This window comes from Oncorhynchus gorbuscha, unplaced genomic scaffold (assembly GCF_021184085.1).
Source record: "Oncorhynchus gorbuscha isolate QuinsamMale2020 ecotype Even-year unplaced genomic scaffold, OgorEven_v1.0 Un_scaffold_1159, whole genome shotgun sequence".
NCBI lineage: Eukaryota > Metazoa > Chordata > Actinopteri > Salmoniformes > Salmonidae > Oncorhynchus > Oncorhynchus gorbuscha.
The window spans coordinates 141,029-155,000 of NW_025746024.1; the positions used below are offsets into that span (position 1 = coordinate 141,029).

The 13,972-nt window shown below is 44.4% G+C and overlaps 1 protein-coding gene across 1 annotated transcript in view; it reads right to left on the reverse strand.

Moving 5' to 3' along the window:
• The window catches only part of LOC124021679 (unconventional myosin-XV-like), a gene marked incomplete at its 3' end in the record, with an annotated part of 187,428 nt that overhangs the window by 141,009 nt on the left and 32,447 nt on the right, over positions 1–13,972 (reverse strand). Inside the window, 3 exon segments of the mRNA XM_046336788.1 lie at positions 1,037–1,150; positions 5,304–5,465; positions 9,576–9,689. Of these exon segments, the coding sequence (XP_046192744.1) occupies positions 1,037–1,150; positions 5,304–5,465; positions 9,576–9,689 (390 nt within the window).

Genomic DNA, 13,972 nt, shown 5'->3' on the forward strand with positions numbered 1-13,972 from the left:
TGTGATATAGTAGAGGTAATGTAGTAGTGTAGTTCTGACCCTTAGGTAATGTGGTAGTGTAGTTCTGACCGTGACTTTGTGTGTGATATAGTAGAGGTAATGTAGTAGTGTAGTTCTGACCCTAAAGTAATGTAGTAGTAGTAGTGTAGTTCTGACCCTAAGGTAATGTAGTAGTGTAGTTCTGAACGTGAATTTGTGTGTGATATAGTAGAGGTAATGTAGTAGTGTAGTTCTGACCCTAAGGTAATGTAGTAGTGTAGTTCTGAATGTGACTTTGTGTGTGATGTAGTAGAGGTAATGTAGTCGTGTAGTTCTGAGCATGACTTTGTGTGTGATATAGTAGAGGTAATGTAGTAGTGCAGTTCTGACCCTAAGGTAATGTGTAGTGCAGTTCTGAACGTGACTTTGTGTGTGATATAGTAGAGGTAATGTAGTAGTGCAGTTCTGACCCTAAGGTAATGTAGTAGTGTAGTTCTGACCCTAAGGTAATGTAGTAGTGTAGTTCTGACCCTAAGGTAATGTAGTAGTAGTAGTGTAGTTCTGACCCTAAGGTAATGTAGTAGTGTAGTTCTGACCGTGATTTTGTGTGTGATATAGTAGAGGTAATGTAGTAGTGTAGTTCTGACCCTAAGGTAATGTAGTAGTGTAGTTCTGACCCTAAGGTAATGTAGTAGTGTAGTTCTGACCCTAAGGTAATGTAGTAGTGTAGTTCTGACCCCAAGGTAATGTAGTAGTGTAGTTCTGACCGTGACTTTGTGTGTGATATAGTAGAGGTAATGTAGTAGTAGTAGTGTAGTTCTGACCCTAAGGTAATGTAGTAGTGTAGTTCTGACCATGACTGTGTGTGTGATGTAGTAGAGGTAATGTAGTCGTGTAGTTCTGAGCATGACTTTGTGATATAGTGATAATGTAGTAGAGTTCTGTAATGTAGTAGTGTAGTTCTGACCCTAAGGTAATGTAGTAGTGCAGTTCTGACCCCAAGGTAATGTAGTAGTGTAGTTCTGACCCTTAGGTAATGTGGTAGTGTAGTTCTGACCGTGATTTTGTGTGTGATGGCCTTTTTGAGTCCCTCAGGAGAGATCTGGAGCAGCTCAGCTACCACTCTGATCTCCTGATCACTGACGACCGTCGCCACTTCCTGGCCTTCAGCCTGTTGTACAACAGGGATAGGGTTAGGGTTAGCATCCTGTTTTACATATATACATTAAATACCTCCTGGCCTTCAGCCTGTTGTACAACAGGGATAGGGTTAGGGTTAGCAGCCTGTTTTACATATATACATTAAATACCTCCTGGCCTTCAGCCTGTTGTACAACAGGGATAGGGTTAGGGTTAGCAGCCTGTTTTACATATATACATTAAATACCTCCTGGCCTTCAGGGATAGGGTTAGGGTTAGCAGCCTGTTTTACATATATACATTAAATACCTCCTGGCCTTCAGGGATAGGGTTAGGGTTAGCAGCCTGTTTTACATATATACATTAAATACCTCCTGGCCTTCAGCCTGTTGTACAACAGGGATAGGGTTAGGGTTAGCAGCCTGTTTTACATTAAATACCTCCTGGCCTTCAGCCTGTTGTACAACAGGGATAGGGTTAGGGTTAGCAGCCTGTTTTACATTAAATACCTCCTGGCCTTGAGCCTGTTGTACAACAGGGATACACACTGTTATATACATTAAATACACTATATACTGTATATTATACTGCAGTGTTAAAACACACTGTTATATACATGAAATACCTCCTGTCCTTCAGCCTGTTGTACAACAGGGAAACACACTGTTATATACATTAAATACACTATATACTGTATATTATACTGCAGTGTTAAAACACACAGTGATATTCATTAAATACACTATATACTGTATATTATACTGCAGTGTTAAAACACAGTTATATACATTAAATACACTATATACTGTATATTATACTGCAGTGGTAAAACACAGTTATATACATTAAATACACTACATACTGTATATTATAGTGCCATATAAAAACACACTGTTATATTCATTAAATACACTATATACTGTATATTATAGTGCCATATAAAAACACACTGTTATATACATTAAATACACTATATACTGTATATTATTCTGCAGTTGTAAAACACACTGTTATATACATTAAATACATTATATACTGTATATTATAGTGCAGTGTTAAAACACATTGTTATATACATTAAATACACTGTATACTGTATATTATACTGCAGTGTTAAAACACGGTTCTATACATTAAATACACTATATACTGTATATTATACTGCAGTGTTAAAACACACTGTTATATACATTAAATACACTATATACTGTATATTATACCGCAGTGTTAAAACACACTGTTATATACATTAAATACACTGTATACTGTATATTATACTGCAGTGTTAAAACACACTGTTATATACATTAAATACACTATATACTGTATATTATAGTGCCATATAAAAACACACAGTTATATACATTAAATACACTATATACTGTATATTATACTGCAGTGTTAAAACACACTGTTATATACATTAAATACACTATATACTGTATATTATAGTGCCATATAAAAACACACAGTTATATACATTAAATACACTATATACTGTATATTATACTGCAGTGGTAAAGCACACTGTTATATACATTAAATACACTATATACTGTATATTATACTGCAGTGGTAAAACACACTGTTATATACATTAAATACACTATATACTGTATATTATAGTGCCATATAAAAACACACAGTTATATACATTAAATACACTATATACTGTATATTATACTGCAGTGTTAAAACACGGTTCTATACATTAAATACACTATATACTGTATATTATACTGCAGTGTTAAAACACACTGTTATATACATTAAATACATTATATACTGTATATTATACTGCAGTGTTAAAACACACTGTTATATACATTAAATACACTATATACTGTATATTATACTGCAGTGGTAAAACACACTGTTATATACATTAAATACATTATATACTGTATATTATAGTGCCATATAAAAACACACAGTTATATACATTAAATACACTATATACTGTATATTATACTGCAGTGTTAAAACACGGTTCTATACATTAAATACACTATATACTGTATATTATACTGCAGTGTTAAAACACACTCTTATATACATTAAATACATTATATACTGTATATTATACTGCAGTGTTAAAACACACTGTTATATACATTAAATACACTATATACTGTATATTATACTGCAGTGGTAAAACACACTGTTATATACATTAAATACATTATATACTGTATATTATACTGCAGTGTTAAAACACACTGTTATATACATTAAACACACTGTATACTGTATATTATACTGCAGTGGTAAAACACAGTTATATACATTAAATACACTGTATACTGTATATTATACTGCAGTGGTAAAGCACACTGTTATATACATTAAATACACGATATACTGTATATTATAGTGCCATATAAAAACACACAGTTATATACATTAAATACACTATATACTGTATATTATAGTGCCATATAAAAACACACTGTTATATTCATTAAATACACTATATACTGTATATTATACTGCAGTGTTAAAACACACTATTATATACATTAAATACACTGTATACTGTATATTATACTGCAGTGTTAAAACACGGTTCTATACATTAAATACACTATATACTGTATATTATACTGCAGTGTTAAAACACACTGTTATATACATTAAATACATTATATACTGTATATAATACTGCAGTGTTAAAACACACTGTTATATACATTAAATACACTATATACTGTATATTATACTGCAGTGGTAAAACACACTGTTATATACATTAAACACACTGTATACTGTATATTATACTGCAGTGGTAAAACACACTGTTATATACATTAAACACACTGTATACTGTATATTATACTGCAGTGGTAAAACACACTGTTATATACATTAAACACACTGTATACTGTATATTATACTGCAGTGGTAAAACACACTGTTATATACATTAAATACACTATATACTGTCTATTATAGTGCCATATAAAAACACACAGTTATATACATTAAATACACTATATACTGTATATTATAGTGCCATATAAAACACACTGTTAGGTGTTAGAGGTTAGGGGTTAGCGGTTAGGGGTTAGGGGTTAGGGGTCATAGTACCTGGTATGGCTGGAAGTAAACATTCCCCAGGTGTAGAACGGAGGACAGTAGTCTACAGATGGGTTAGGGGTTAGAGGTTAGGGTTAGGGGTTAGGGGTTAGGGGTTATAGTACCTGGTATGGCTGGAAGTAAACATTCCCCAGGTGTAGAACGGAGGACAGTAGTCTACAGATGGGTTAGAGGTTAGGGGTTATGGGTTAGGGGTTATAGTACCTGGTATGGCTGGAAGTAAACATTCCCCAGGTGTAGAACGGAGGACAGTAGTCTACAGATGGGTTAGAGGTTAGGGGTTAGGGGTTATAGTACCTGGTATGGCTGGAAGTAAACATTCCCCAGGTGTAGAATGGAGGACAGTAGTCTACAGATGGGTTAGGGGTTAGAGGTTAGAGGTTAGGGGTTATAGTACCTGGTATGGCTGGAAGTAAACATTCCCCAGGTGTAGAACGGAGGACAGTAGTCTACAGATGGGTTAGGGGTTAGAGGTTAGGGGTATAGTTATAGTACCTGGTATGGCTGGAAGTAAACATTCCCCAGGTGTAGAACGGAGGACAGTAGTCTACAGATGGGTTAGAGGTTAGGGGTTAGAGGTTAGGGGTTATAGTACCTGGTATGGCTGGAAGTAAACATTCCCCAGGTGTAGAACGGAGGACAGTAGTCTACAGATGGGTTAGGGGTTAGAGGTTAGAGGTTAGGGGTTATAGTACCTGGTATGGCTGGAAGTAAACATTCCCCAGGTGTAGAACGGAGGACAGTAGTTTACAGATGGGTTAGAGGTTAGGGGTTAGAGGTTAGGGGTTATAGTACCTGGTATGGCTGGAAGTAAACATTCCCCAGGTGTAGAACGGAGGACAGTAGTCTACAGATGGGTTAGGGGTTAGAGGTTAGAGGTTAGGGGTTATAGTACCTGGTATGGCTGGAAGTAAACATTCCCCAGGTGTAGAACGGAGGACAGTAGTCTACAGATGGGTTAGGGGTTAGAGGTTAGGGGTTATAGTACCTGGTATGGCTGGAAGTAAACATTCCCCAGGTGTAGAACGGAGGACAGTAGTCTACAGATGGGTTAGAGGTTAGGGGTTAGAGGTTAGGGGTTATAGTACCTGGTATGGCTGGAAGTAAACATTCCCCAGGTGTAGAACGGAGGACAGTAGTCTACAGATGCCGTTCTTCTCATCAGCACTGAAACACAGGATGTCCATGGCACTCTGCACACGACGGAAATCTGCTCCGTCATCCTTCCCCTCTATCGCACAGTCACCACCCTGGTACAGAGGGACACACCGAGGGAGAAATTCAATTAGACGGAGGGTCCGGGTTGTTCTCCCATGGATCCTTTTTTTGTTACATTTTAAATGCATTTCCTGAAATTATAGACAGTTTGACGTGACCTATCATGCCTCTATTCAGGGATATTTTGTGAGGTATATGGAGGGGTATTTTGAAAACAATATACGTGGAAGGATAAGTAGAAAGGCACCTCAACCACCCAAAAAAATAAATATACATTATTTTAGGAAAAAAGATAACTTTCTGTTGTTGGGGTATGACCCACACCATTCTGTTGTTGGGATACGACCCACACCATTCTGTTGTTGGGTTACGACCCACACCATTCTGTTGTTGGGTATGACCCACACCATTCTGTTGTTGGGGTATGACCCACACCATTCTGTTGTTGGGTTACGACCCACACCATTCTGTTGTTGGGGTATGACCCACACCATTCTGTTGTTGGGGTATGACCCACACCATTCTGTTGTTGGGATACGACCCACACCATTCTGTTGTTGGGATATGACCCACACCATTCTGTTGTTGGGATACGACCCACACCATTCTGTTGTTGGGGTATGACCCACACCATTCTGTTGTTGGGTTACGACCCACACCATTCTGTTGTTGGGTTACGACCCACACCATTCTGTTGTTGGGGTGTGACCCACACCATTCTGTTGTTGGGATACGACCCACACCAGTCTGTTGTTGGGATACGACCCACACACCATTCTGTTGTTGGGTGTGACCCACACCATTCTGTTGTTGGGATACGACCCACACCATTCTGTTGTTGGGATACGACCCACACCATTCTGTTGTTGGGATACGACCCACACCATTCTATTGTTGGGATACGACCCTCACCATTCTGTTGTTGGGATACGACCCACACCATTCTGTTGTTGGGATACGACCCACACCATTCTGTTGTTGGGATACGACCCACACCATTCTGTTGTTGGGATACGACCCTCACCATTCTGTTGTTGGGTTACGACCCTCACCATTCTGTTGTTGGGATACGACCCACACCATTCTGTTGTTGGGATACGACCCACACCATTCTGTTGTTGGGATACGACCCACACCATTCTGTTGTTGGGTTACGACCCTCACCATTCTGTTGTTGGGATACGACCCACACCATTCTGTTGTTGGGATATGACCCACACCATTCTGTTGTTGGGATACGACCCACACCATTCTGTTGTTGGGGTATGACCCACACCATTCTGTTGTTGGGTTACGACCCACACCATTCTGTTGTTGGGTTACGACCCACACCATTCTGTTGTTGGGGTGTGACCCACACCATTCTGTTGTTGGGATACGACCCACACCAGTCTGTTGTTGGGATACGACCCACACCATTCTGTTGTTGGGGTGTGACCCACACCATTCTGTTGTTGGGATACGACCCACACCATTCTGTTGTTGGGATACGACCCACACCATTCTGTTGTTGGGATACGACCCACACCATTCTATTGTTGGGATACGACCCTCACCATTCTGTTGTTGGGATACGACCCACACCATTCTGTTGTTGGGATACGACCCACACCATTCTGTTGTTGGGATACGACCCACACCATTCTGTTGTTGGGATACGACCCTCACCATTCTGTTGTTGGGTTACGACCCTCACCATTCTGTTGTTGGGATACGACCCACACCATTCTGTTGTTGGGATACGACCCACACCATTCTGTTGTTGGGATACGACCCACACCATTCTGTTGTTGGGTTACGACCCTCACCATTCTGTTGTTGGGATACGACCCACACCATTCTGTTGTTGGGATACGACCCACACCATTCTGTTGTTGGGTGTGACCCACACCATTCTGTTGTTGGGATACGACCCACACCATTCTGTTGTTGGGATACGACCCACACCATTCTGTTGTTGGGATACGACCCACACCATTCTGTTGTTGGGTTACGACCCACACCATTCTGTTGTTGGGTTACGACCCACACCATTCTGTTGTTGGGTGTGACCCACACCATTCTGTTGTTGGGATACGACCCACACCAGTCTGTTGTTGGGATACGACCCACACCATTCTGTTGTTGGGGTGTGACCCACACCATTCTGTTGTTGGGATACGACCCACACCATTCTGTTGTTGGGATACGACCCACACCATTCTGTTGTTGGGATACGACCCACACCATTCTATTGTTGGGATACGACCCTCACCATTCTGTTGTTGGGATACGACCCACACCATTCTGTTGTTGGGATACGACCCACACCATTCTGTTGTTGGGATACGACCCACACCATTCTGTTGTTGGGATACGACCCTCACCATTCTGTTGTTGGGTTACGACCCTCACCATTCTGTTGTTGGGATACGACCCACACCATTCTGTTGTTGGGATACGACCCACACCATTCTGTTGTTGGGATACGACCCACACCATTCTGTTGTTGGGTTACGACCCTCACCATTCTGTTGTTGGGATACGACCCACACCATTCTGTTGTTGGGATACGACCCACACCATTCTGTTGTTGGGGTGTGACCCACACCATTCTGTTGTTGGGATACGACCCACACCATTCTGTTGTTGGGATACGACCCACACCATTCTGTTGTTGGGATACGACCCACACCATTCTGTTGTTGGGATACGACCCACACCATTCTGTTGTTGGGATACGACCCACACCATTCTGTTGTTGGGATACCAACCACACCATTCTGTTGTTGGGATACAACCCACACCATTCTGTTGTTGGGATACGACCCACACCATTCTGTTGTTGGGATACGACCCTCACCATTCTGTTGTTGGGTTACGACCCTCACCATTCTGTTGTTGGGATACGACCCACACCATTCTGTTGTTGGGATACGACCCACACCATTCTGTTGTTGGGATACGACCCACACCATTCTGTTGTTGGGTTACGACCCTCACCATTCTGTTGTTGGGATACGACCCACACCATTCTGTTGTTGGGATACGACCCACACCATTCTGTTGTTGGGGTGTGACCCACACCATTCTGTTGTTGGGATACGACCCACACCATTCTGTTGTTGGGATACGACCCACACCATTCTGTTGTTGGGATACGACCCACACCATTCTGTTGTTGGGATACGACCCACACCATTCTGTTGTTGGGATACGACCCACACCATTCTGTTGTTGGGATACGACCCACACCATTCTGTTGTTGGGATACCAACCACACCATTCTGTTGTTGGGATACAACCCACACCATTCTGTTGTTGGGATACGACCCACACCATTCTGTTGTTGGGATACGACCCACACCATTCTGTTGTTGGGATACGACCCACACCATTCTGTTGACCCGACCAAATTCACACAGGCATGTGTGTTATAGATCTGTCATTCTCATTGAAAGCCCGTCTAAGAGGAAATAGATCTGTTCTATGTGTTATAGATATGTCATTCTCATTGAAAGCCAGTCTAAGGAGAGGTAGATCTGTTCTATGTGTTATAGATCTGTCATTCTCATTGAAAGCCAGTCTAAGAGGAAATAGATCTGTTCTATGTGTTATAGATCTGTCATTCTCATTGAAAGCCAGTCTATAATGTGGTATAATCTGTTCTATGTGCGCAATATCTATACTTCCCGATCATTTTGTTTTTGCGTCTTTTCCATTCGGGTTAACATCTAAAACAACAATATATTTGATTGATTATGGAAAATATATTTCACAGCGGTTTAGAACACTAGGCTCGTTTTGTCACATGAACTATTTTATCAACCAGGAAATGGAGGTGTGATTTCTGAACGTTGCACCTTTAAAGACATTATTGGAGGACGAATCAACCTATTCTCTGTGTGTGTGTGTGTGTGTGTGTGTGTGTGTGTGTGTGTGTGTGTGTGTGTGTGTGTGTGTGTGTGTGTGTGTGTGTGTGTGTGTGTGTGTGTGTGTGTGTGTGTGTGTGTGTGTGTGTGTGTGTGTGTGTGTGTGTGTGTGTGTGTGTGTGTGTGTGTGTGTGTGTGTGTGTGTGTGTGTGTGTGTGTGTGTGTGTGTGTGTGTGTGTGTGCGTGTGTGTGTGTGTGTGTGTGCGTGCGTGCGTGCGTGTGTGTGTGTACCTGGTTAAGGTAAAAGTATGTCTCCGCCTCTTGCAGGTAAAGAGAGCGTTTTTGGTGAGGCTCCAGACCAGACAGCATCTCATAGAAGATGTGGTAGTTTCTCTCTGATTTACCCTGAATACACACGCACGCACGCACGCACACACACACGCACACACACACACACACACACACACACACACACACACACACACACACACACACACACACACACACACACACACACACACACACACACACACACACACACACACACACACACACACACACACACACACGCACACACGCACACACACACACACACACACACACACACAACACAACACATATAGGTTAGACGATGCAGTACAACATAGCTGGTGATGGAACTGGTTCAGGGAACAGAACAGAAAACTGGAAGATAAGGAACGGAAACAGAACCCGGAACGAAAGTGATCTATACTGTTCTGGAACAGAACCGTTATTTAAAACCATGGGAACCAGTTAATAAAGTTATTTTACGTTTCGGGGCATGTCAAGATTTCACTCTGTCCCTCAGAAACGTCTTCCAGTGTCTGACTGCCTGCTTAACATAAATACCAGTGGAGGCTACCTGCCCCTCCCCTCTCCGAAGCGTCATAGCTGTAGCCCCTCCACGTCAACAACTTACTGAGCTACAGCTGGCCCTCTCCACGTCAACAACTCACTGAGCTAAAGCTGGCCCTCTCATTATCAACAACTCACTGATCTACAGCTGGCCCTCTCCTTATCAACAACTCACTGAGCTACAGCTGGCCCTCTCATTATCAACAACTCATTGATCTACAGCTGGGCCTCTCCACCTCAACAACTCACTGAGCTACAGCTGGCCCTCTCCACCTCAACAACTCACTGAGCTACAGCTGGCCCTCTCCACCTCAACAACTCACTGAGCTACAGCTGGCCCTCTCCACCTCAACAACTCACTGAGCTACAGCTGGCCCTCTCCTTATCAACAACTCACTGAGCTACAGCTGGCCCTCTCCACCTCAACAACTCACTGAGCTACAGCTGGCCCTCTCCACCTCAACAACTCACTGAGCTACAGCTGGCCCTCTCCACCTCAACAACTCACTGAGCTACAGCTGGCCCTCTCCACCTCAACAACTCACTGAGCTACAGCTGGCCCTCTCCACCTCAACAACTCACTGAGCTACAGCTGGCCCTCTCCACCTCAACAACTCACTGAGCTACAGCTGGCCCTCTCCTTATCAACAACTCACTGAGCTACAGCTGGCCCTCTCCACCTCAACAACTCACTGAGCTACAGCTGGCCCTCTCCACCTCAACAACTCACTGAGCTACAGCTGGCCCTCTCCACCTCAACAACTCACTGAGCTACAGCTGGCCCTCTCCACCTCAACAACTCACTGATCTACAGCTGGCCCTCTCCTTATCAACAACTCACTGATCTACAGCTATCCCTCTCCTTATCAACAACTCACTGAGCTACAGCTGGCCCTCTCATTATCAACAACTCACTGAGCTACAGCTGGCCCTCTCATTATCAACAACTCACTGATCTACAGCTGGCCTTCTCCTTATCAACAACTCACTGAGCTACAGCTGGCCCTCTCCACGTCAACAACTCACTGAGCTACAGCTGGCCTTCTCCTTATCAACAACTCACTGAGCTACAGCTGGCCCTCTCCTTATCAACAACTCACTGATCTACAGCTATCCCTCTCCTTATCAACAACTCACTGATCTACAGCTGGCCCTCTCCACCTCAACAACTCACTGATCTACAGCTGGCCCTCTCCACCTCAACAACTCACTGATCTACAGCTGGCCCTCTCCACCTCAACAACTCACTGATCTACAGCTGGCCCTCTCCACCTCAACAACTCACTGAGCTACAGCTGGCCCTCTCCACCTCAACAACTCACTGAGCTACAGCTGGCCCTCTCCTTATCAACAACTCACTGATCTACAGCTGGCCCTCTCCTTATCAACAACTCACTGAGCTACAGCTGGCCCTCTCCACCTCAACAACTCAATGAGCTACAGCTGGCCCTCTCCTTATCAACAACTCACTGAGCTACAGCTGGCCCTCTCCACCTCAACAACTCACTGAGCTACAGCTGGCCCTCTCCACCTCAACAACTCACTGAGCTACAGCTGGCCCTTTCCACGTCAACAACTCACTGACCTACAGCTGGCCCTCTCCTTATCAACAACTCACTGAGCTACAGCTGGCCCTCTCCTTATCAACAACTCACTGACCTACAGCTGGCCCTCTCCTTATCAACAACTCACTGATCTACAGCTGGCCCTCTCCTTATCAACAACTCACTGAGCTACAGCTGGCCCTCTCATTATCAACAACTCACTGATCTACAGCTGGCCCTCTCCACCTCAACAACTCACTGAGCTACAGCTGGCCCTCTCCACCTCAACAACTCACTGAGCTACAGCTGGCCCTCTCCACCTCAACAACTCACTGAGCTACAGCTGGCCCTCTCCACCTCAACAACTCACTGAGCTACAGCTGGCCCTTTCCACGTCAACAACTCACTGACCTACAGCTGGCCCTCTCCTTATCAACAACTCACTGATCTACAGCTGGCCCTCTCCTTATCAACAACTCACTGATCTACAGCTGGCCCTCTCCTTATCAACAACTCACTGATCTACAGCTGGCCCTCTCTTTATCAACAACTCACTGAGCTACAGCTGGCCTTCTCCTTATCAACAACTCACTGAGCTACAGCTGGCCCTCTCCTTATCAACAACTCACTGATCTACAGCTGGCCCTCTCCTTATCAACAACTCACTGATCTACAGCTGGCCCTCTCCACCTCAACAACTCACTGATCTACAGCTGGCCCTCTCCACCTCAACAACTCACTGATCTACAGCTGGCCCTCTCCACCTCAACAACTCACTGATCTACACCTGGCCCTCTCCACCTCAACAACTCACTGAGCTACAGCTGGCCTTCTCCTTATCAACAACTCACTGAGCTACAGCTGGCCTTCTCCTTATCAACAACTCACTGAGCTACAGCTGGCCCTCTCCTTATCAACAACTCACTGAGCTACAGCTGGCCCTCTCCACCTCAACAACTCACTGATCTACAGCTGGCCCTCTCCTTATCAACAACTCACTGAGCTACAGCTGGCCCTCTCCACCTCAACAACTCACTGAGCTACAGCTGGCCCTCTCCTTATCAACAACTCACTGAGCTACAGCTGGCCCTCTCCTTATCAACAACTCACTGATCTACAGCTGGCCCTCTCCTTATCAACAACTCACTGATCTACAGCTGGCCCTCTCCTTATCAACAACTCACTGATCTACAGCTGGCCCTCTCATTATCAACAACTCACTGAGCTACAGCTGGCCCTCTCCTTATCAACAACTCACTGAGCTACAGCTGGCCCTCTCCACCTCAACAACTCACTGAGCTACAGCTGGCCCTCTCCTTATCAACAACTCACTGAGCTACAGCTGGCCCTCTCCACCTCAACAACTCACTGATCTACAGCTGGCCCTCTCTTTATCAACAACTCACTGATCTACAGCTGGCCCTCTCCTTATCAACAACTCACTGAGCTACAGCTGGCCCTCTCCACCTCAACAACTCACTGAGCTACAGCTGGCCCTCTCCTTATCAACAACTCACTGAGCTACAGCTGGCCCTCTCCACCTCAACAACTCACTGAGCTACAGCTGGCCCTCTCCACCTCAACAACTCACTGAGCTACAGCTGGCCCTCTCCACCTCAACAACTCACTGAGCTACAGCTGGCCCTCTCCACCTCAACAACTCACTGATCTACAGCTGGCCCTCTCTTTATCAACAACTCACTGATCTACAGCTGGCCCTCTCCACCTCAACAACTCACTGAGCTACAGCTGGCCCTCTCCACCTCAACAACTCACTGAGCTACAGCTGGCCCTCTCCACCTCAACAACTCACTGAGCTACAGCTGGCCCTCTCCACCTCAACAACTCACTGAGCTACAGCTGGCCTTCTCCTTATCAACAACTCACTGATCTACAGCTGGCCCTCTCATTATCAACAACTCACTGATCTACAGCTGGCCCTCTCCACCTCAACAACTCACTGAGCTACAGCTGGCCCTCTCCTTATCAACAACTCACTGATCTACAGCTGGCCCTCTCCTTATCAACAACTCACTGAGCTACAGCTGGCCCTCTCCTTATCAACAACTCACTGAGCTACAGCTGGCCCTCTCCACCTCAACAACTCACTGAGCTACAGCTGGCCCTCTCCACCTCAACAACTCACTGAGCTACAGCTGGCCTTCTCCTTATCAACAACTCACTGAGCTACAGCTGGCCCTCTCCTTATCAACAACTCACTGATCTACAGCTGGCCCTCTCCACCTCAACAACTCACTGAGCTACAGC